The sequence below is a fragment of the Apteryx rowi genome, unplaced genomic scaffold (assembly GCF_003343035.1).
Source record: "Apteryx rowi isolate R43461 unplaced genomic scaffold, aptRow1 scaffold_643, whole genome shotgun sequence".
NCBI lineage: Eukaryota > Metazoa > Chordata > Aves > Apterygiformes > Apterygidae > Apteryx > Apteryx rowi.
In genome coordinates this window covers 293,231-318,433 of record NW_020450920.1, presented here as the reverse complement: position 1 = coordinate 318,433, position 25,203 = coordinate 293,231, and the positions used below count along the sequence as shown (strand labels likewise).

Below are 25,203 nucleotides of genomic sequence, written 5' to 3'. Positions count from 1 at the left end.
AACAGACCAAAACTTGAATTAGTGCCATTCTGTCTTGTAAAAGGCAATTATATTGAGATACAAAAACAGAAATATAGCTTTAAGACATGTGGAATATAATTCTTCTCTATTAGCACTGGGATAGCCTCATTTAAAGGCTTATGTTCAATTACGGGCACCACAGTCTCAGAAAAACATAGGTCAACAAGACAGAATAAAAAGAATGACAAGAATGATTAGAAGCTTAGAAATACAGAATATAGGATAAAGTGAACAAATTAATATTTAACATGAAAAAGAGAAGGCTGGAAGGAAACAAGACACCAGTTTTCAAGTATATAAAATGCCGCTGAAAAATAAGAGAATAATCTTTTTTGTCCACAGGCAGAACAGTAAGTATAAGGGTTAAACTTCAGCAAGAAAAAGTAGGTTAGATACAGAGGAAAACAGAGTCACTAATATTTAGAATCAATGTACTTCAACAGTTAAAGAATAAATATTATCTTTGCTGATTATATCAGCCACGATGTTTAATGGTTTCCCTGGTCTTACAGACGACCACAGGACACTTGCCCTCAAAACTGCGAAGAAAATCATTAACAGTAACAATCTCCTCCAGACTGAGATGTAACCACTTATTTCAGAAGCACTACATATTACACCCTATATTTCCTGTGAAATATGCAATTTACATGGGAATATAACAGATGGCACTCCTTAATAAACAGTAAAAGATCTGGCTGACCCATGAAAAGTTTGAAAGTTCTGGCTCAGAACTGTAACTTTTTGTCCTATTTACAAAACATTTTGAGTTTTGGGGKTTTTTTTGTTTTATTTTTTTGAGGAAATTAGATTCCAAGCATCAGCTAATAACGTTGCTGCAATGCTACAATCATTTTTGATGTGCACAAGTCAAAAAATATTTGGATTTCTTCTGTAACATCAGAGACTGGAGCAGGCTTCCTGTAACCTGTCAAGTACATTCAGGGGATGATGAAAGCAACTAGAAAGGCATTATGTCCTAACTGTCCCAACAGCCTGTAAACTGTAAAAAGAGAGGTTGTCAAGACTTCTTGCAGTTGAAATACAGAAGTTTTAATGAAAGATTCTGCAGTAAAGTTTCTCTGTCCAGGACAGAATTTCTGAAGCAGAGCACACGTTAACTTCACTTCATAGGCTATTTGGGCAGTTGCTTCTGTCTACTGATCATCCTAATGAGATGCCAGGCAAGTGTCTCTTCCTCTAGCCCCAATCCTTCCATCCCTCCCTYTCTGCAAAGCTTTGGGTCAAAATGAAGAGGTTTCAGAATATCAGTATCGTAGAACAAATGTGTTCCAGTCGGTTCTACTTTGTCACTGTATACCCACCCCAGGTGTTTAGAGGAGTCGTCAAATTAGAATGCTGAAAACATCGGCTGCAAAAAAAAAAAATCAATTGCAATGCTGACAATTTAGCCCTTTAGACAAGGAGTAAAATAAGAGAATATCTAAGTAAGAGGTATTTACCTGATAATCATTCCCCTTGTGGATCGCATATTTAYAAGGAATCACAAATAGACTGTATCCATCGCTACTCAGTTACAGAAGCAGTCCAACCTGTCAGCCAAGAATCATGGTAAAGAATTCTCCCCATCCTTCCTCTTCGTGCCAAAGAACGTTCCTCCAGAGCTGTAAAACCGAATTATACGAATATGCATATTAACTAGATGAATCTTTCATAAATTCTCTTACTCTTAATTACATTTTGGTTATTAATATGCTTATTCGTATAATTTAGCTTCCAGCTTTCAAACGACTACATTGGCAGATAAGAAAAAGCCTGAGAAGTCTGTATCATGATTCCTGTTAGACAGATGAGATTTGTTCTATACTTGAGGAAAGGAGGCCATCATTGGACCTCACCTTCACACCTCATTTGCTAATGCATCAAAAGGCAAGTCAAAAATCAGTCTTGCAACTGAGGAAAAATTCTTAAACATCAACGTTTTATTGCAAGGCTAATGGACGTAAAGGCCATTTCACTGAAAATATTTTGACTATTTATGGTAGAGTTGTAGACAATCTTTTATTCCAGCTGATGAACTATTCAAAAGTTTTCAGAGTACATCTTGCTTCTCTGAATGAGATTTTGTATTCTTTTCAGGCTAATTTCTTCCATACTCCATCTGCAAACCRTAACGAACAGCTGCAGTAACAACAAAACGCATTTTTGCAGCATATTTCATGTGAGCATTTCCAAGTGTTTGCAAACAACACACCTCAGCACACAAGTAAAATAATTCAGAATTATGCAAAAAAGAACTGAACATATTTTTGCACTCAGCAATATTCTCCCCTACTTTATTTACAGATACAAAAATGATGAGTTTGGAGAGAACTGAGACATCAGTCTTCAGGACAATACAAGTACATTCTTCTTATTTGAGTATTAGTTCCATACCATAGAAAAAGCAACTATAGTAACTTAATCATAATAATGCAAATTTATTGCAAAATAATCACAATAAGTGATCAGCCATATTCTTTAAGTTATCTTTATATAATTTAAATAACTTTGAACAAATAAATTTTCAAAACTGTCTTGGTTTTTTTTACATATTACTGCTTCCTAATTCAATTCTCAATCCTCTAAAAATTTTCAAAAGCAAGAATATTATTGAAATGAGCACTGAATTTAAGACTACTCTGAATTTCATCCACATAGCTAAAAATAAATAAATAAATAAAAACAATTTATGCGCCCACCAAAATATTTTACTTCTAAAGATATAGTGGAGATTTAAGAAGTGCTTTATCATCTCAACTCAAGCTTAAAAAAAAAAAAGTTATTATATCAGAAAAATTTTAAGTCATTGTTACAACTAGAGTAGCTGAAGTATTGAACATTAAAGTTTAAGGTTCATATAAGAAACATAAGAAAGTTTGCACTGAATCTACCCGTTACTCATGCTTAGAGACAATACTACCAGTTCCTCACTTGCAAGCGCACTGACATTTACACAGCATGTATTATGTAGTAACTGGTGACTATGCGTTTATGAAATTCAGTTTAGCAGTTTAGCAGTTATATTAAGTTTTCAATCAGAATTACCAGTTTTAGGCGTTCTTTTCTCCTTTTGCCATAGGAAGAGCTTGATGACCCAGGTTCTGATTCTTGGCCTCCTGTTTTACCATTATCATCATCCTCCTCTTCATCTTCATCAAAGCACCATTCCGGTAGCTCAGGTGGTGATGGTGCATCATCTTCATCTCCATAACGACGAAATAATTCCTTCAAATAGTCACCTTTATAAATACCTGGTGGTCTAGCCTGAGCAAAAGTAGCCACAGCTGCCTCAACACTGTCAAAAAAAAAAATTGATAATTACTCTGGAGGCTTAATTTCTCATTTCTCATGAGTTTTACTCATACTATATCTTAACAAGAAGTAAGTTATTTTGGTGTTAAGAATTCAGAAAAAAAAAATCCAATGACAATTGCAAAAACATTCATTATATTCAAAATTAGGTCAACATGGCAACTGTTGCTCCTGCACAGGATTCTGCATAATTATGCAGGTACTGCTTATGTTCTCACAAGTAACTGTAGTTTGCACTGCTTTGTCTCCACATTTTAGCTAACAGCTCTCTGCCAGACTCCTAGGTCATATTTTCATTAATGCTACAGAAAAGGAAGGGGTGAAACATAGGTAAGTACAGGGCTGAACGGACAGGAAAAAGACCAAAGAAAAAGATGAATAAACTTCATAAGCAAAAATACAACTGTTAAAATTGAAATATGACTACATTTTTCCCCTAAGACCTATCTTCCTTTTCAGTAGAAGTTTTGCCATCATGCTGAGAAAAAGCATCCAGATCTTTTGAACTAACGGCTCTTTCCAAAGGTTTCTCACAAAACCTTTGGAAGCCTCTTCCTATGCAGCTAACACTTAATCTTAAGTGCTTTAATAAACTGGAGACTGGACCACCAAAAAAAAAAAAAAAAAGAAAGAAAGAAACCAAAACTGACAAAGTTGCTCGTCATGCAGGTTTACAATTCAGCTGGAAAGCACTCCAAAATTTATGGCAATGAGCACAGCACAAGAACAAGTAGCTTCCAAACTTCAGGAGCCAACAGACTGGTATCATCATTCAATGGTCTTGTTGTTGCCGTTTTCATAGATGCTATGAAAGAGTTTAATGGAAAACACTGAACATTGTTCCATCTAGAAATTATCATGGTTTCATGAAGCAGTACTGTTCCATCTACCAACATTTGGAAATCATGCTACATAAAAGAAGAGAGATCACTAAAGGTATGTCCCTCTGTTAGGCTTTTCAAACAACACATATCTTAAAGCTGGAATAAAAGCATGTATTCCATGCTGTGAAAAGAACTTTTTCAGATAAGATAGCCTACCACTGGAACAAGGAAAATAAGCATATAGCTAAAATGGAAAAAAAAAATAGAAATAAAAGAGTTTAAATACAAATGGCATTTTTTCTCTGAGCTGTCCAGTATGGGAAGGTGCCTGAGAATTTTAAGAGGCAAACTTCCCAGAATAGACAGAAACACTTCCTAAGAACCAGTAAGTTGGTTCCCTCTCCTGATATTTGGTAAGAGTGGAAAATAAAACACTTTCATGAGTGAGACTACCAGATGGTCATCAGACCTCAGGAATGACCATGTAAGAATCTGAGCTACTTAGAAGGATCTTTCCTCCTCATTCTGTTTCCTAAGACTCCTAATTTCCTCCTCACAAGACAGATTTTATGTTAGTACCTTTCTTACGTTGTTTCACATCTTTAATCGATGACTTTGAAAGACCAAAACAAACCCAAAGGGGATAAGGCAGAAAACAAGCTCAAAGTTTGTCTTTGGTGATATTAAAAGAAGTCTATGCTATTATGAAATACATGGTAATGAAAGCCAAAAGATGCAGTACAGATTTCAAGCACAGAAATATAGCCTGATGGAAAACATACTTTACAAGTTCTAGAAACATGCAGTCTTAGGGGAAAATGAGTTGTGAAAAGAGAATCAAGTAAGGTTTCTGATGACTAGCTGGAGGGCTTTCAGTCTGAATGACCTTTCTTTAAACTAGCTGTAAAACACGTTTCAGTATTCACAATACATCAGCAGCAATCCTGCATCATACGCTTAAGGACTGAATATGGATGGATTTTTCTACAGGGAAAACCGTATCTCCTCATCAGCCAATAACCATGCCATATTTTAAAGAATGATACAGCAAACTGAATTTATCTTGATACAATGCTTATAGTTAACTAACACCTTACAGAAATTCCTTCTTTTGCTGTAGACATTTTTACCTACCAGGTGAAATCTGGTGGTTTTTTTTAATAATTTGACAGAGATGAATAAATTTAATATAATTAACTATGTGAATGAAACAAAAAATAAGACTTGGCTGCTAAGTTTTAAGGCTTTTCCCACAAAGGTTTGAAAATACAAAAAGGCTGCATAAAAGCAGAAATTTTAAATAACTTTAAGTGTATTTCCTCTTCAGAACAAAGGATCAATGCTGATTCTAATTATTGCATGCTGCTTTTAGGTTGTTAGAAAGATTAAAAACACATGAATCTGGTAGTTCAAAGGATAAACTATAGCCATAAAAATACTTGTACTTGTATCTACTTCCTATACTCAGCTAAGATTCAGCCACCCACTATCAATGGTGTTCTATTTCCATTACTTCAACGTCTTTATTCCAAGTTTACTTAAAGACAGAAAAAAGTGACCTAGTTATTCTCAATCAGCTTGCATATACATGCCAATCACCAAATAAGCTGTATGTTCAGTCATAAGAAAATGTAGCAACAGGAGCAGATTCTTAAAGGACTGTACAAGAATATCCTCAGAATCCTTAAGGGGCATGGTGACTTGCCTTCCATCGGACCCAGTCAGACAGCAAGGAAACAGCATTTCACAGATACTGTCAAATATGCAAAAATCATGCTCATCAGCATGGTTATTTGAAAAAGATCACTACTCTCTATGAAAACACCAACATTTTTAAATCATCCAAAATACAGATGCCTCGCACTGTAGACTTTAGTCAAACAAAAGGCTATGACATGGACTGTCTTCTCCCCACTTCAGAAGCATCGCTCTGCTCTTGCTCTAGCTAATCTGTTCTTTTCAGAACTCAGGAAACTAAAAGAGCCACAACAAAACTACATGACAGAGTAACAGAACTGATCTTTTAGGCAACTCTGAACTCTTCATACTTGCACACAATGTGGGACATGATCCAGGGAAGAGACACAGTACAATATATACACTTCTAAAAGCCTACACACAGCAGGTATAGCTGACTGTTGGCCTACCAGACCTGAACCGCTTAACTGAAACAGACTAAGCTGTCACATGATGATAGGAATGCTGCTAATACAGGTCATTGCTCAATGTTAGTATTTTCCAGGCAACAGCTACAGAAAATAAAGATTTCAAACACTACATTTGTTGTTACTTTTAAGTCAGCTTTCCTCAACTGAAGACAAAAAAAAAGGTGTAAAATAACAAACAGTAAATAGATTGCAATAGCTGTCAGGGCAATTAGTGAAACATATTGAAGATGCCACTGGTTGTTCTCCACAAATCGCCAAGAATTAACACTCAAAGTTACCTCCAGTCCAACTTCTCCACCAAAAAGGCACAGATCAGAAATCCAGTTCTATTGAAACCATGTGTGCAATGGACACCTACAAGACAAAAGAAAAGGATGCAATCATTTAGAAGTACTTTTAACAAACCAGCTTTAGTTTCACAAGTATAATTTTGGATCATTCTATCTTCATGGCAACATTAGAGAGTTATCTCCCTTCCTTTTACAACAGCTCAGACCCCATGAGGAACATAAACCTGAAAGGCAATTTCTTACATTTTTCCTGCAAYTTATTAGCAACAAGCATATAGGACACTTCAGTTTATCCCAACTCAAGAGCACTAACTTAATACAACTGAAATATGGTTAATACAGATAAGGTTCTAAGGATTTTTATGACTATTCAAATGCTGATCAGAAGTCAATATGATTAAATTTAATAATTGTGCTTTTACTGGACTCAACAAGCATTACATTCATTTCACACCATCAAGCATAAAAATCATATTCAGATTCCCCTACTTCAAGCTTGAAAAGCAGTGTCAATAGATAACAATTCTATTTCAAAATTGGTCTTAGCATGGTAATAACAGACTTACTAATTTTGAAAAAAATCTCGAAAAAAGGAAAACTATACAACAATACAATCACTTTGAACTACTCATCTCCTGAATTTAAGAGGAAAGAATTAAATCTTCAGCCTCTATTTTTTAAAATTCTTTCCACCGTAGAGTCAAATACATCTGAACTGTTTTGTTTTTTTTTCTCTCAAGGCAACAGCACCATCTAGTGATATATAAACCAAGTCTGAAAACTTCTGGTATTAAAATTGTGTGAAAGATTCAAGCAAGATGTTGACTCTTCCAATTCTTCGCAACGAATTTTTAAATGATGAGTATCGCAGTATTAAGTTCCTCCTAATCCCAAACCCAATTTTTCTGAACTTTAACATATTTTTCAGCTCTGAGTATGAAGCAAGCCACTTTTATTGAAAGTGCTTTTACTGCTTTCCTTATTTCTCCACAATACTTAGAAGAGTAAGTTTAGCAGCAATTCACTTGAAACTTATTTGGTCAAAATGTGAACAGCTATTTTTCCTCTTCTTGTATACTTTCCCTCATATTGTAAGCAAAATTTTTAGCAGACACCAAAGAAAATTGCCTATAAGGATTAGAATGATTAAGAAGAGAAAAACTGCAGTTTCTTGGATTCACACATTCTAACCATTTAAAAGTAAAAAGTGTGTAACTTTCATTAAATGAAATTAATTTTAGCCTCCTTAGAAGATTCATTCCCAGTAATCACTTCTCCTTTGTTTTCTACTTAAGCAAAATCTTTGCATTTTGTTTTCTCAAAGTTGGCAGTACTCCAGTCCTTCARGTTGCAAAAATAAAGCTTCTATCCTATATTGTTAGAGCTGAATAGAAAATTTTGTTCATTTATTATTCACATTTCAGTCTCTTTTCATATCTAATCTTGGCACTGGAAATTAAATTGCACGCAGTYGCTAACAATAAGCCCTGCAGCAGTTACTGCTACCCAGAAGGTTAAATCAATGATTTTATACACATGACAAAGATAAGCATATCAGCAATGAAACCAACAGCTTGGCAGGGAAAGATCACACAGGATGCAGTAGCATCACTACTGCAGACTGCTTTCACTTTTGATTAAGCATCCTACACACTGGTCCCTCTGGTGATCTTTCAGAGGGAACAGGCTACCACAGCATGAAGAGACTTTTACATAACTCACAGAAAGGAAATGGAAAATCCCAGCATTTGACTTCTACTACTAAAGCCCAGACCACAGGTTATCTAAGAGTTAAAAAAAAAAAAAAAAAAGTCAAGAAAAAAGTCAAGAAAGGAAAAAATATCCAGAAAAGGGAAGAGCATTCCAAAGATTACAAAAGTCAAAAAGTTAATGGTCCAACACTACAAATGACATTTTAGAAGTTAAAATACCAGTTAAATGAGACTGCTATTTCATGCACATCACAATGCTATCCATATTCCATAAAACTGTTGTCCCATAACAATATTTCAAGTTTTGAGATACTGTTGATGGCTGACTGCACTCACTAATTTAACAGTTCCTCATTTTTCATATCATATGCTTGTGTTGCAGTTTAGGAAAGAAAAGACAGGTCTCAAATTAAAATTTCATTCTATGTGAAATAAAGAAATAAGAGAGTATCTAAAAGAAAATTATGTTCCCCAATTACATCTCCCAAACACTGATTAAAAATAAGATCCTCAGTGGTATCTAGTGACAGGACAAGAGGCAATAGGCACAGATTGAAATAAAATGAAATTCCATTGAAAGAAAAGAAAAGAAAAGAAAAGAAAAGAAAAGAAAAGAAAAGAAAAGAAAAGAAAAGAGAAAAGAAAAGAAAAGAAAAACTTTTTTACTGTAAGGGGGATAACACTGGAACAGGTTGCCAGGAGAGGCTATGGACTCTTCATCCTTGGAGATATTCAAAACCCAGTGACACGATCCTGGGTAACCTGCTCTAGGTGACCCTGCTTTGAGCAGGGGCATGGACTAGATGTTCCCCAGAGTTCCCAGAGTTCATATACAGCTAGTATATGATTCTGTATCCTAAACATTATGAACATAGTAGCTTAGTTTACCAAGTTCCTATCAACGACACCTACGCAAACTACTGTTCTGCGCAACTCCTTAAGTTGCAGAGACACTCAGATTCAGTATGGCTGCAGAATTATCATCAGTGATGCCTGAGGACAAAACCCGATATGACTCTGGAAACTCAGCTGCACGGGGAGAGAGAGAGAGGGGAGAGAGAGAGGGAGGATCACAGTAATTTCTTACCTCTGACAATTTGCAGATAGAATTAAACATTAATATGCTTAAGAAAAAATCAGAATAAAATGGTTTAAATTAAAACTAGAAGCCACTCAAATTAAATTCAGAACTTATTTTGTTCTGAAAAAATTAGCCTTAAGATCATTCAAATATTCACTGCAAAACAATATACCACAGAAGAAAACCCCAGGCTAATATCTACTATCATTTTCCAGCAATTTATCACATGCTTTGTGAAATTAACCTAATAATCAGAGATTCTTTAGCAATCTAATATGAATTCCAGTAGATCAGGATATCCCATTTACCAAATGACAAAAAAAAAAAGTTTAGGCAACACATAACCTTCATCTGTATCAACAGAAGTTACAAAACCATAATGCAGGTATCATGTATTTGTAGACAATTCTTAAGCCTCTGTATTTTTTTCATAATATTGATAGCAGTAATCAAATTGGTGTATGCAGAAACATTCAGCCTTGTATGTCAAGAAAAAGTTTACTTTAGAGTTGAAGCAATCAAATTGAGATTGGTGTAAATACTGTAGTGAGGAAATTCCTTTGCTTAGATTTTCTAGAATCGGGAATTGTAGCTGTGAGTGAAAAAGTTATAAATTAATGGAAAAAACTAGTGAAAATGGATGCAGGATAACACATACCTATAAGTTCTGAGGGATTCTTATCACTAAAGTGTTCACATACGCGGATAAATGTTTCTGTATTCTCAGGTGTAGGGCACTCACCATGCCTGAAAAAGAAGAGAACACAAAGGTTAGGAGATGTTTTGGGGAAGGGAAAAAAAAGGTGGTTACTTCAGTGTGGTCTTTCAAATTAAAAACTAAATATTAAAAAAGTGCAGTCAACTTACCCTTTACATTGAAGTTTTATATATTTAATCCCCTCTTTCTCTATATCATTCCTATCATAGAATCTAGTGGTGTTGGTCAAGTCCACCAGCAAACCCATTTTAACCTAAAAAATTAAAATAAAATAAAYGTATGAATTTTGTTCAGATATCAGTGCATACACAGTAACTGGCTAATAAAATATAAAATAAAAGCAATAGCATGCTATGGTTGCAAGTTTAAAATTTCTTTAATATTGTATTTGTTCATAAAAATCTATACAAACTTGGTTTTACCACCATCACACTCATCTGTCTTTCTGTGTAAAAGCTTCAGTGCTTGAATCAATTCAATCTCCTTAGTGGGTTCCCACCAATATTTATAAATAAGGAAAAGCTGCTAATAGCAAAAAATATCTGGTAAAGAAGTATTTTAAAGTGTTAAAAGATAGATAAGGCTAAATCAGGTGCTTTTATGCTGTAAGTAAACCAGTGTTAAACACTGGCATAGTAGAAGTACCATAAGAAAAATTAACTACTGAGACTTCCATGTATCCTTTCAGAAAAACTAACTCACCTTCATTTGTCCTTCCATTAAACTTTACTGCAAAACAAATGAACACATTTTCAAGTTTTAAACAAAACTTCCCTTAAGTTCTAAGAAACTTTTGATTCAAAGCTAAAATGAGAAACAATTTAAAAATCTTCAAAGATGCTGTTTGTAATTCAGGTGGCAGTTTCAACCACATGGACTCTAGGAAGCACTTGAATTAAGGCTGCGTTGCCCACTCTACCCTAATGTGCCCCCTCCCCCCCCCCCCCCCAGGAAATCAACTTACTTTTTTTAGTGTTTTATTTTACTATTGTCAAAGTACTATTTCAAAGCAGCCTTGTGGAAGCTACTGTGTTTTTAAAAGGCAAGATAGAAAGCAGAAATTCCACTGGGTGGCACCCTAGACACAGGGGTCACCTGCAAAGCCCATCCTGCGGATGCCTCGCTGGAGCTAACAGAGCAGGTGCATCAGTAGACGACCAAAGAAGGGAACTGAAACGCCTCAAATTTCGTAAGATAGTTGTTACTAATAAAATAATGGAAAGCCCTTTATTCCGGGCTCTGGAGAAAAGTGTTCCTTTAAGCCATGGTCATAGGAAATCACAGAAAAACAAAACAGGGAAAAAAATAAAAACCAGCTGCATGGCAGTCTGTTGACTTGATGCAAGTCTGCTCCATTCTGGGGAATTTCATTGTTGGTCCAACCAACATAATTTCTTCCAAGTATAAAATCTCCAGTATTAGTGTGAGCACAGCTCACTAATGCACCTGTGCACTGAAAGTATTCCTGGTTTCTTGCTTTGTAAGTACAACATATACTTTACACCAGATGCCTCTTTGGCAAATATACTCTACTTGTCAGTACACAGTAGAGCTTTTGGTCAAAATGCTGAATGTCACACTACCAAAAAGGATTCTCACTATGAAACCAAATGTCTTTTTAAAAGCCATTTTAACAGTGTTATTTTAGTAAAATCATTGTTCTAGTTCCATTTTGGGGGGGTGGGGAGGGGATTAAAACATAGTATATCAACAGTGCACTGAAATACATCAACGCTAAAGCATGGTACACATGTAAAAATATAACAGGACAATGTATCTTCAATATATTCATAAAGTTGCAGCACATATTCATTAACAGGATTTTGATTAATAAAATATAAAGGAGATAGTTGGTTTCTCTTTACCTTAAGGCCAACACTTTGGCAATAATTTAAAAGTGCATTTGGAAGAATTACAAATTAAGAATCTTCCTTTGCGCCAGCATCCCACCTACAGGCTGGTCAGAGTTGGCAAACTCTGATGCAAGAATGAGGTGTGCTCTTCCCAGGCAGCTGTAGACTATGAACCCATGTAATTGCTTTTTTTCCCCTAATTGCTACATAGTTCATCTTCATAAACTATTCTTTTATTTAAAATAAGAGGTTAGGTATAATATTTCCAACAAAGGAAAAAAAGGGTTATTTTCAAAGCACATTTTAAATACAAGTTTAAGATTTGATGAAAGCATGATTTTAAAGCAAAGCTTTTTGCCTTCAGTTCTAACACAGTAAGAAAGAAGACCTTCAACAATGTGAATTACTCATGAAATAATGCTATACCATCTGTCCTAGTCTGGAGATAGGGAAAAAGAGCTATGAGAAAAGCAAACAGTTTAAAAAAATCATGAAGACAAATCAGAAGTCAGCATTGTTAAATATTTCAAATTGTTAAAGGAGAGCAACAGAAGAAATGCGAATTGCATTTCTTCAAGTAATTTGCAGAAGTTTCACATTTCCCCATTCAAAAGCAGGAGAAAGAGATACAGTTCCATTTTAGTGCTGAAAACTCACACTGCCAATTCCCAGCCCCCTGTTCCCAAATGCCAGCAGCCTCAAGTGTTCCCACCAGAACCTCCAAACTTTCACAAACTCCTGCTGCAATGAAGTTAGAGTTAGCAGTGAGAAGATATGTGAAAGAACAAAAAGTAATTTCAGGTCAAAGTGTTTAACCTCAAAGAATACTTTAATAATATTCCCTTAACTTTTAGAAATTACTCTTCTGAATATATTCATCTATAGATTTCAGTTTACCAGCTGATATATGCAAGCCAGGACAACACTACAACATATRTTAGATCCAAATTGTCACCAGATGTCTGGGGATGTTGCTCCCTAATTTGAACAGAAGAATGAAATTCAGCAACGCATCTATTTGGGAGGAAATTCAGAACTGGAGGATTCTAGGACTTCTGGCCACAATTACCATGGATCATTTCAACCATACACAACTGAAGATCCTGTGAAGTCACCACATTCTTCACACACTTCAAGGAGCAGTAAACCTTTAGCCAAAGCTATAGAGCATAGATGGCACAGAGAGCGTATCGCATGAAAACAGTCTCCCTGTTTTACAGAAAGCATAAACATTAACTCCTTCAGTTCATGAGATCAGCTGCGTACAATACACTGCAATTGAGAGAGGGCAAGGCAAAAGAAAAGGACAGACAAAGAAAAAAAGAGAGTAACATATTGAAGTAGACAATTATGATATTCCAAAAATCAGTGTGAAGAAACACTGTTATCATAGGAATCAAAACATTTCAGTCACTGAACTGGGGTTATACTGTGCTTGCACCTGGTCTGACCAACCAGAATTCTCACCTGGACCACAGAGTTTAATACATGTATGTTCATCACACCCATAAGCTGATCTACTACGAAACACTGCCATCGCATCACTGTCCTTCTCAGTCATGTTCTCTTAAGTTTGCTCCTAGAAAGTTCTTAATTGGAGCTGATTTCTGAAAGACTATCCGAAGTAAAATAGGTAGTTACCCACTGAAAAAACTATTTTTCTAATCAGTGTTTTGCATGAATCATGCCTTCCAGCCCACCATGCCTAGCTTTCACTGTATGGCACAGCTTTGGAAAAAAGAATATTTTTGAATGGTTGAGCAACTTATCACTAAAATTTGCACATATTTCTCACAAGCACTGTTGCAACACTAAAATCTTGGACATAGCATTGCAACACAATAGAAACTAGTTATTTTTCTTTCTTGTAAGCATAAAAGATGACTGAATAGAGAAAAAAAAAGAATTAGAAAGCTCATCAATACTACAACCCACATACAATACTACAATCTTCAGGCCGCCTCCACTCAGCTCATGATTAGCTTGGCCAGTCTCTCCATGTCCACCTATGGTTATAAAAGCCTTCCTCCTCTCACCTTCTCACATTCCAGCTGTCTCAAGCTACTGTTGCCTTATGCATGGGCTCTCCTGCTGCTGTGCAAATAAACTGGCTTACAAGGTTCCCAACATTCCCCTTGAACGACCCCAGAAGCTTCTTGGTAGATGCTGGGACTTGAAAACGTCCTCCCCAAGAGAGAGAACATACTTCAATACAGTAAATTCTCTCCAGTTCCAGGATATTTTCTTACATTTTGTATTTGAGAAAAATTCAGTTACTGATTTAAACTACTTATCTGTGAAACCCATAATGAGTCTGAAAACCAATAACTAGTTTTTCTAGCAGGAATATTGCAACTTGCACATATTAATTGCCCAACCTTTTTTATGAGTTAATCAGTCTCCTAGCACTACGTAGCAGGAATAACACTACCATTTATAAAGCACAGCCTGCACTTCTAGTACTTTTAACTTAATTATTTCAGGGAAAAAAAGAAGAAAAAAAACACAACTCACACTGTAGCAACTGCTCCTGCAATGTCTTCCTTAATGAGACCACTAGGATACAGTGTAAATAGTGGCAAGCAGAAGAGAAAGGGATTTGCTATCCCTTATCAAACCAGTATCCAACATTCAGCCTTTCAGCAACCAGTTCCAAAAGAAAGAGAAAAATGTAATCTCACAGGAAGCCGTAACTAAAAGACCTGCTTGTTAGGGAATGTACCTCCCTACTTCCTCCCAGCTAGATGCAGTCTGAAGTGCTGAACCAGTGCCCCTTCAAATATCCGCAGTAACAGCAGTATTTCACCCTTACTGGTTTCTGCCAAATTCCTGCCTAATCTCTTATTTTGGAGAGAATTCAGACGGACCTAAGTAATAATCAGGTTTCAGAAGTGACCCATTATGCAAATACAAACATTCAACACACTGAAGTCAAATAATGACAACTATGCAGTGGGTTACTTTTGCCTCTGGAAAACCCACTTTCCAAGGTCTCCTCAATTGCACATTCATCTGATGTTGCCAGACTGTTGCTAAATTGCTGTTCTAGAAATACAACACTCCAGTAAACCATTGCATATCTTGGCAAATCAAAAAATTGTATGTTTTCAAATAGTGAACATTTAGTAACAGCACTGAAACTAGGACAACACTAGAACTCAACACAGTTAATAGATTTTACTAGACTAGGGAGTTTCAGAGAAATCATATACTCTGCTTATTAACTGAAATGAACAAAATATAGGTGGACATCCTCATGCTAATAATTCTATTATCAGATTTTAATCATCTAACATCTTTGAAGATATTCTGAATTTGTGGTATTGCAGACTGGCTGATTAATGTGCCTAGTGTAAAAGCTATGAAGGCTCATCATGATTTTTTTTTGCTGACAATCACTAACAAGCAAATAATCAGAAATTCTGAAAACCTCTTATGTCTCTGAAGTTCTTTACAACTTAAAAACCAGCATTTTAGATTATTTTAAACCACTAATGAAGTTGCTTTTGGAACATTTCTAGTAATGACCATTAAAGCTGGTCAGAGTCAAAAAACACATAAGGTGTGAAGAACTCGAATAGAATTTAGATGCATAGCCCCAAGAATTCAAACAAGAAAAATCCTACCCGTTTAGGCACCTGAAAAAAAGCACTTATGTTTCACTAATAATATTTTCTTATCATGTTCTTATCCTGTTTGCCTACAGGTACCACTATCACAGCTACATTGAGTACCTAAGCCCAAATGGGATCCACAAAATGGAAACCCCCATATTTTAGTCATCCGTTTCTTCTGAAGTTTAAGCTCTGGTATTGTTAAACAAGTTCAAAATTAACTTAACTTATATCAACATCAAAATAATTCAGAAAGAAATATCACTAACATGGTTGGTTTTATCACATACACAGCCAAAAGAGATACTTCCCATCTTCCATATAACAGTTCAATAAACAGATTTAGAAGACTTAAGTTGTAGGCCTTTCTTTGCTTTGGGAGGTTCAAAATTTCATTTCCCACATCTCCAGAAACACTGGACAGACCTCTGTATTACATGCAAAGCTGGAATGGTGCTGTTCCCCACCTTTCGTGTCAAAGTTGTGCTATGATACAGAAGAACATGCAAGCTGAACTAGACAGACAGAAATGGGAAATGGGCTAGACACAAACAGTGAACAAGGCTAGACAGAAACAAGCCAGAAGCACAACTCTAACCCAGTCCACCTTGAAGAAGAATATCTTCTCATCCACACTCCTAAAACTTTTTTCTATTTATGTATTTTTTCACTAAGAAATTACTGGATAAAATCCAGAAACTGTTTTGATCCATATTCAAACATGACTGGTTAGATATTAAAAAGTATTTTAGGCATCAAACGAAGAAAATCATGCACGGAAGTCAGAAATTACAGAACAGGAGTTCTACAAGATTTTCCTTTTACTTCTAAATGCTTTCATTCCCATAAGCAAAATTGCAACTTAAACTCCACAAACCTGACAAGTCATCTGTAAAACTACACACACACACTATCTGAAATTTGAGAATGACATCTCACTAAGATGTGACAGTAACAGCAGAAAAATGAGGGGCATTTTGCTAACAATGAATGAGCTGGAAAATTTAGCACAATTCTTCATTATAAGAAAGTATGTTTGGAAAATAAGGTATTGTAGCGAAAACAAAAACATCAGAAAAAAATAATTTCCTGTACAGATGTCTCAAAAGAAGCCATCTACAACATTTTATTAAAATCTGTAAAGCAACATTCAAATAAATATTAACAATAGAAGTTATGTTTCAATTAATAGAAAATTTAACTTTACCTTCAGACTCTTTAAGTAGTTGGACAACATACTTGGGTGAAAACGGTTTTCTTCAGCAACCTGTTCATCATATCTTGGTCCTAACATTGTCTTCAGAGGTAAAAACTTTCCTATGAAACATAATCAAATTTTGCAGTATTTTATGTATACTTATGTATATGTACACTAACAACTTAGCGATTTCAAARCAATATGCTGAGCAGTTTTAGAGGTTCATCTGCAATGAAAAATAATTCAGGAAAAGTATCAATAACAGTTTAATTGGAATTATTAGTTCCATGTTCTCAGAATTTGCAAATAAATTTAGAAGTTTAAAGAAAATACAGATTGCCTCATCTAAAACAGACACAGCAATATTTTAAAATATGTAGCTACCTTTTAGTCTGCTTTAACATGTGGAACTACAGCACATTAATAGAATAGACTAAATTTAAACTCAGTAGTTAAAAACATGAAAAAAGAATTTTGAATGACAGTTTGTCTACCCAACCTTGTAAACCTCAGTTTTGATTATGTGTAAGCACAAAATGTAGTAAAGATAGCTGTAACAATGCTGCATTGTATCCAGAACACCTATGCATTATGGGCACACTCTTTCCAATGGGTGTTCCTTAAGGCTTGCTGGAAGAGTTCTGTTACTGCGCAACAGCAGGGTCAGTCTTCCCTCTAAAACACAATGCTTATGCGGGGGTCAGATACTATGCAAAACAAAACTGTGGGTGAAAAACTTGCTTGAAATTACCCCTCGAAACCCAAGCTTTTCTATTTATTTATTTTATTTTTCATTCATCATATCTACCACAGAACATGCGTAATAATTTCATTAGAGAACTCTAGCACTTTCTTTCTAACCTCCAGTAAGCTATAGGTATGTCATACTGTACTATGCAATAATCAATTAATTATTCTTAGAAATTAAAATGCACTGCATAAATTCCTATTCAGAAAAATACCAAAAAGTTATTCAATATACATAATTTCTACTTGCAGTTGAATAAAGAATATTTTAAAGATAACTTTTAAATACAACATTTTAAGGGTGTCAGCCATTAGCAGCCATCTCTAACAATAGCAATGATTCTAGTTTTTATGTTTAACAGGTTGATATCATGTCTGATTTTGCTCATTTCCACACTACAAAGTATTTCAGTTGCAAATGTTCTGCAGCCATGAATTAAGATAAAAAACATTTTATCAGGATAGTATTGGAGATTATAAATGACAAATTAAGCTATTTGTTTTGTAAGCACTAAGAGTAACTTACTAGAAACTATAACCAAAAGCTGCTCAAACAGGCAAGAGAACAAAGCTTTCCCATACCCGTTCCGTGGCACATTACAATTGCATTGAGTATCACCTAATTTTGCATACCAAACCTTCCCAGTTTCAGCATTTTTGAGAATATTGCAGGCAGCAAACACAGACAGAATCCATCATGCTACAGACATTTGAACCTCAGCCCCATACGACGGGATGGAGAATTGGGTGCACTCTGACAGTCCTTGCGAGACTCACTAATCCAGAAACTGATACAGAACAGATTTCCCTTCTTCCTATTAGTTTCACTAGGACAGACTAATAGTGCTAAGAGGCTGCTGAGAGCTATTTGAAGATGTTAACGATGCAACGAAAAGTCGGTCTTGCAACTTCAGTAGTAACAGGGAACGAAGGAAAAACAGTATTATGAGGTAAGATGTCAGAAAAGACCGGCGAGAAGACTGATCTTTGCCCAGGTGAGTTGCTCAGGAACAGGAACTCGTGTCCATATGCCTGTATGGAGAGCAGCTTCATCGAACTGGAAGATTAGCTTTGCAGGACTACTTGTACCAGACAAGCATCTCCTCCTCAGAGTGCAGCAGGTACCAACTCGACAGCTCAGTACCTCTCCCTGCCCTTCTCCCCAGACAAGAATTTGGAGCGTAAGTCACTGCCACCCCGTACGTCTAGGAGGCAGCGCACCTCCTCTTATGTGTATCTAGGATCCTGCACTGCCATTAGTTGTGAAAAATGAGCATGAACTGAGAGCGAGAAAGAGACCTGGCATATCTGCCAGGCACACCAAGGTTAACGATATGGGCAGGCAGTAAAACTGGGAGAACCTCAGCATTTTCTCTCTTATGAAAATATTTAAATGAATTATATTCTGAATTATATTCCACAACTGATCAAACAAAACCCAAAAAGCAAAAAAGGCTTTTGCCTGAAAATTTTTATTTAAAGAAAATCCCATCCTTCTTTTAATAAAATTGTTTCCATGTTATTAAAAAGGCAGCCTTTCAATAAACAAAGGAAATGCAAGCATATAATTATATGGCACAGAAGAGTAACAGAAAGTTTATAAATGCAGGAAGAACCTCAGATTGAAGCACGAGACACAAGTGTTCCAGGAAGCAAAGCGCTGATAGTTCCTGAGGCTGTGGAATTATATTTTTTTAAATTCTTCTACTAGCAATTAATCTACCTATTTCCTGGAGGAAAATAAAGTTAATTCTATATCTAACTAGAATATTTTTCAATTTTAATAGCTTTAAAAACCAAAAGTTTTCCTATTTATAACACAAATACCCACATGACCTCTTAAACTTACTAAGAAAAAACATGCACCTTTCAATACTATTCCTGAAACCATTTTACATAGCTCTTCAGCTGTGCAATGTGTGTAATGCAGAGTAAAAAACAGCACACCACCCCACTACTCTTTATTCAGTATTTAAACTTCCGGTTTCATATTCTCAAATGAATCAGCACAGCTAGCCCTGATCCTCATAAATTCTCCTAAATTACTCCTAGAAGTACTGCTTTCTGATCAAGACAGAACATTTCCATATAACGAAAAAAAAAAMCCCACCTCCCGTTTTCAGCAAAACAAAAGCACATGGATTGAAAAGACACTATGCTTTATTAAACTAGAAATCAAATTTGGAGATAGAAGTTCACTAACCTTTGTAAGAATAGAGAAATGCATGCAATTTTCATCAAATGAACCTGAAAATGACTGCTTTTATGTAACAAAATAAATGAAAACTCATAGGTTTTTCTGTAGAAAATAAATACTTTTGGTACAATGATACAAGTCAGAGTAGTTATCACAGGAGTTCTCCAAGTTTTATCAAACATATTATGTATGTTCAAATAAATACATAACTTTTAGGAAAATCCATTAAAAAAAGAGAGAAGATAGTTATGGAAAGGAAACTGAGAAGCTTTACACAATATGTTAGCTCAAATTTGATGTTAATCAGCAACATGAGAAACACCCTTACTGTTACACTTGCCTAAGATAATTCCAACCTTTATAGCTTAAATAAAAGCCATACAGTCATGATACTCATTTAATTAGATGGTAATAAATTTATAGTCACTTTAACTTCAGCTTATTTGATTGTTAGAAAATTTCCTGACATTATTCTACTCTCCCCTGTCTTTTCATTCCACAAGTTATACAACATTCTCCTAGGCCAGGGTTATTGTCCCCCATTCCCCTTCCATTTACTTATTTCTTCATATGTCTAAATTTACTTTTTTTCTTTCCTTGTGTTCCGTATTACCTACCCTACCTCCCAACACTAACATTCAGTCTCTCTTGCTATTAACCCTGCCCCAATGTAAACTTCCACTGTATGGATTAATTTTGCAAATCCTGATTTTGGACGACTTTAATGCAGAAACCTGCCATTGCCATAAATTTTGGAAAACACCAAGCACGCTTGAAAGTGTTTTCATTAACTTCACCACTTGCCATTCCCATCCTAATACATCCCTGCACCCATTATAGAACATGAAAAATGTACCTAAACTTTTTTTTAGTCAAAATATTAAATTAAGAAAAGGAGCTGCACTGATAAAAGAGTCAGCTGATATACAGGAAAATAATCATCCTTTAAGACATGCAAGGAAAGAGAATAAAGTTGGAATACAGTGCCTGGAGGTTTAGAGCATCGTTTCCTATAGCATCTGATTAGGGATTGTACAATCATTCTGAAGACTCTTCTGTTCTCCATCTTCTAGAACAGAGAATGGACATGTTCAGTCTCCTCTCAGTAGAGGGCCTTGATTTAGTGGTCTTCCCAGCATCTGATTTTCATTCTTATTTCCTTCTGAGTAGCCATAATCCTTCCTGTTCACAGCCAGCAAAAGGCAGCTAAAGTAATCTTGTCACCTTTCACTGTCAGTATTTGGATGTCCTTATGGAAGTGATGAGTATTCTAACAGAGTCCCGCTGATATCATCTGGCAAAGTACCAAAACCCAGATCCTTTGAACTATTTAGGTGTCCCAACTGCTATAGATACAGATTGCAGTTTGGCACTATCACTGAGAAACAGAGCCTATATGGCAGCAAAGAAGCTGTCCACAAAGGTCAGAAAAGAGCAGTGCCTTCAGGTATATTTCACTCCAGTTTGGGGGAATTTTGTAATCAGATTATGAAAACAAAGGCTTTGAATTTGCTTTTCCTAAATAAATAACACAGTTGTCTACAATCCCATCATACATCATCCATTTGCAGTAAACGTTAACTTCCTAATCATCATTTTGTTGTACCATTATTTTCTTGTATTTTTTACATTGCAATTGTTTCATATCTATTAAAGGTCTTGAATATGATCTCATATTATGTTTCTCATATGACAGAAAGCCAAATTTCTCCAACTAGCAAATTTGCTATTTGATCTTTGTACAGAGGCTTGGGAATCCTCCTTCCCAGAATGCATATAAGCCCCTCTTAGATAAGTGTCATTAAGCTAAAGAAAATCTAAGCTTTTATTCAATGAAAGACTTCTAGCCTTCCTCAGTAATAAGAACAAGTATAAACTGAGGCAGTAGCCTTCTTGCAAGCCTAGGAAAACATTGCCCTTACCGCAGTTTCTGATAAAGAAATGTTAAAATTGTTACTAAGACACAACTTAAGCTTCCAGAACCTTTGTTAAGTGATGATGTATAAGGATTTAAAAATTAAATAACCAACTCTTTATGTTGAATTAGATGAACTTAAAGTAACAGGGCAATGTTTTTCATAGAAATCAAACATCCCAAGACATTAGTGCATCTAAATTATAATAATTATAAATATACATATTATATATTATTATATATTATTATATTATATAAATTATATAAATATTATATATATTACATAAAAATAATTATATATTATAATAATTATAATCCCTCAATCCAATTTTTGAATTATCTTCAAAATGCTACAGGAACTTTGACACTTGATCATTACCTACTTCCATGATTAACTTCAAATATGTCTAATAGTTTTGGAAAGTGGATATTAGAAACTGGTTTCAGAATTAGAATTACCTGCAAAACAGAGAGCATTTCTTTAGGCTGAAAGATGAGGAAAAATTCTAAAAATAAGAGCCTAATAAGCACAGACATCACATCACTAAACCTGAGAGAAATTAAAGTGGAGCACAGAAGATTTCAAATGTCCTGTATGTAAAATATGTAGACACATTTTCCATCTTTTCTTAAAACTCCAATTCTAGAGCATATCAGTGAAAAAGCTACTCTTAATTCAGTCCAATTTTTTGCAATATGAAAGTGTTAATTCAGTGTGTAACAGTATCATTAATTATTTATGACCATAGTGTGTTCAGACTGAGGAAAGCTAAACACAGAGGAAAGAGACTAAGGTTAAGAAAGGGAAATTTTATTAAGTTGAAGTAGTCAGTCAAAGCTGCTATTAAAAAAAAAAAAAAAAGGGAGAGAGAGAGAGAGTTAACAGTCTTGTGTTTCAAGAAAAACTATACTGGATCAAACCATCCATTTAACCCAGCATCTCATCTCCGAAATAGGCTAGTAACAGATGTCTAAGAAAGAATATAAGAAAATGACAAGCACAATACAGCATCAGATTATTCTCCCAACCTGCAAGAAGTTACTGTTCCTCAACTTTCTGAAACAGAGGCACTGCAGTTCTGTTTAAGGTGGTATCTCCATGTCTATACCCAATATGTATGTTTTTAAGAATCTCTCTCAGTTCTGCATGCAGCATGTATGACTAAAACAGGATTAACTAACACAAATCAGTAATAAAACCTGAAGTGTTATTCAAGTCAAAAAAAAATGTGCAAAAGAAAAGTGAGAGATTTAATAGATCAGAGCGGAAATTAAAGAGACTGAAGACACAACAAAGAAGCATCTTAAGTCTTATCCTCAGCATCCTGATAGTGTTCAATATGGTGGGGAAAAAAAAAACCACAGACTTGATTTTTGGTGGTTATAAAAAGTAGATACCTGCAGAGATGAAGATGCCAAGGAAGTAAGGTTAAAGCAACCTGATAGTTTCAGTTCTAAGAATTCAGAGAAAGCTCTTTTCCTCAAGTACAACATGATCGAAGTGCTAAGACAATGCAATAAAAATCCTATATGAAAATCTTCTATTGTGAACAACTGGCATACCTTACAGCTGCAAAGCGGCAGTAAAACACCAATGTTTAGAAAGGTGAGCGGGAAAATAAAAGGAAATGAATCAATTCACCTCATTCAGAATGAAGGGTTTTGCTAACCTGAACGAACCTCAGGAACACAACAGCTCCAGGCCTCATTACACTTGAATTTGAGGTCACCTAGAAATGCCAGATGCCACAAAGATAAGACAAGAGGGTCATGATCAAACACTTGATGAATACTAGTCCACAAAAGTCAGGCAGACTTCACTCAACAGCATTGCCACTGTTACACTATCAGATGGGAATAAAGTCATGCACATATGCTTAGAAATTTGATTGAAGTGCTAACTAAAAATAGAATATAAAACATCTGGGAGACAGTATAAACATCAATAAATTCTAAAAAATATGTCTCACTGAAATAATTGGATGTCTTCAAATGTAAAATAGCAAAAAAAGGAGAGAAGATTGATGGTTTATTATGACTTTCAAAACACTGGTAAGTTTTATGCAAAAAACACTACAGATTAAGTGAATTAATATAAGAATGCACTACCATACAGCAGCCAAAGTAATGAATCAAGCACTCTCCTTTTTCTTTGCGCAGTAACTTCTCATGTATGATCACACTGAACAGAATCATGTATGATCACACTGAACAGAAAAGAATTACCTTGCAGTTACTGAAGGATAGGAGTAGACGCACAAGCAGTCCTTAAAATTGCACAGCAGATGACATGCAGATGAACTGCATTCTTGCTTACTTTATGTCAGTTTATTTGTGCAGCCACATTTTAAGGACCTGTGGCTTTAAAAAGAAACTTTTAGAGATCAAGAACTGGCTGAGAACAAAAACAAAGAAAAACATTCATTAGGTTATTTTTGTTGTGGTCAAAGGCTAACAACTTAGGCTATCAAATTCCTTATCAGATACAGTGCAATGGATTTGCCAGTGATTAGAAAAAGAGGATAAGGAAGATAAGCAATAAGATAATGCTGCTTTCTAATAGAGCCAAGCTCAGAGAAATATAAAGAACTTGAGGGGAAACTAGTAAAATAGAAAAACCCACAGAATGAGTAATTTAAATTAAATACTGCTAAACACCAAATGATGCAGATTTATAGGAAGATTAAGCCTGCTTTGATGTCTGACTACAAATGCCAAGGATCCTTCATTCCACAACTGAGCTGATGTTGCAAAACTATGGGATAGGAAAATGCAGAAATTTTAACTATTAACCAAATCGTGGCACAACCCCATCTAGAATATTACGCTCAGTAGCAAATATTGCTTTTTGTGAAAAATACCTTAAAATTATCACAGATAGGAAGATGAAAGGAGTGAAAACTAGAAAATACTGTGGATAAAGCTGGGTTTTGGAACTGTGCACCTTATGAAGGAAATGAGAACATAAGAAAACGAAAAACAGCAAAGTCTGTTTACTCTGTCTCATACTAGACAGCAGGAAACGCATTCAGCTGAAGTCACAGGGTAGCTCACTATCAAAAAGTGTGAGTTACATGGCATGTAATTCACTACCACAGGATGCCAGCAAGGCTAGACATCTAGGACAATTCGAGACAGCACGCTACAGGTAAGAACACCCAAGATTATCGTGGTTTTTGATAAAACCCGAATCACACATGAAACTTGTGTGCGCTGATCCTCTAGCTAAGTGGTCTAGGAGCACACCAATCACCGCGCGAGGAATTTAAATCAGCCTAGTAAGAGATCCACGCTGACAAGCACCAGGAGCTTCACAGAGAAGAAAAAAAGGGACAGAATATACCAGGCTCGAGAGGAGGCAGTTTCTGTATTTCTGCCTGCTGCCCCTTCCGTACCAGGCATGCCACACCGGCACAGCTGGAGCGCTGCCCTTACCCGCAGCCGGCCGCAGGTCCCGGCAGCGCAGCGCGGCGGAGGGAGCCCCGGGAGCCGCGGGCCCGGCTCGCCACGAGGCCGCGGCACAAAGCGCCCGGGCCGCGCCGAGGGCTCC

The 25,203-nt window shown here is 35.7% G+C and overlaps 1 protein-coding gene across 4 annotated transcripts in view; it reads right to left on the bottom strand.

Annotated features, from left to right (window-relative positions):
- The window catches only part of RNGTT (RNA guanylyltransferase and 5'-phosphatase), a 197,543-nt gene that overhangs the window by 172,156 nt on the left and 184 nt on the right, over positions 1–25,203 (bottom strand). For 2 of the 4 annotated variants that reach the window (XM_026084499.1, XM_026084501.1), the window contains exons 1-7: positions 23,880–24,032; positions 23,296–23,383; positions 16,804–16,913; positions 10,279–10,382; positions 10,070–10,158; positions 6,607–6,682; positions 3,070–3,319 (exon numbers count right to left, since the gene is read on the bottom strand). In XM_026084499.1, the coding sequence (XP_025940284.1) occupies positions 3,070–3,319; positions 6,607–6,682; positions 10,070–10,158; positions 10,279–10,382; positions 16,804–16,890 (606 nt within the window). In that variant the 5' untranslated portion in view covers positions 16,891–16,913; positions 23,296–23,383; positions 23,880–24,032. Of the gene's footprint in view, positions 1–3,069; positions 3,320–6,606; positions 6,683–10,069; positions 10,159–10,278; positions 10,383–16,803; positions 16,914–23,295; positions 23,458–23,879; positions 24,033–25,203 lie in introns of those variants that run through there. The other 2 variants (XM_026084502.1, XM_026084500.1) reach the window with 2 other exon arrangements.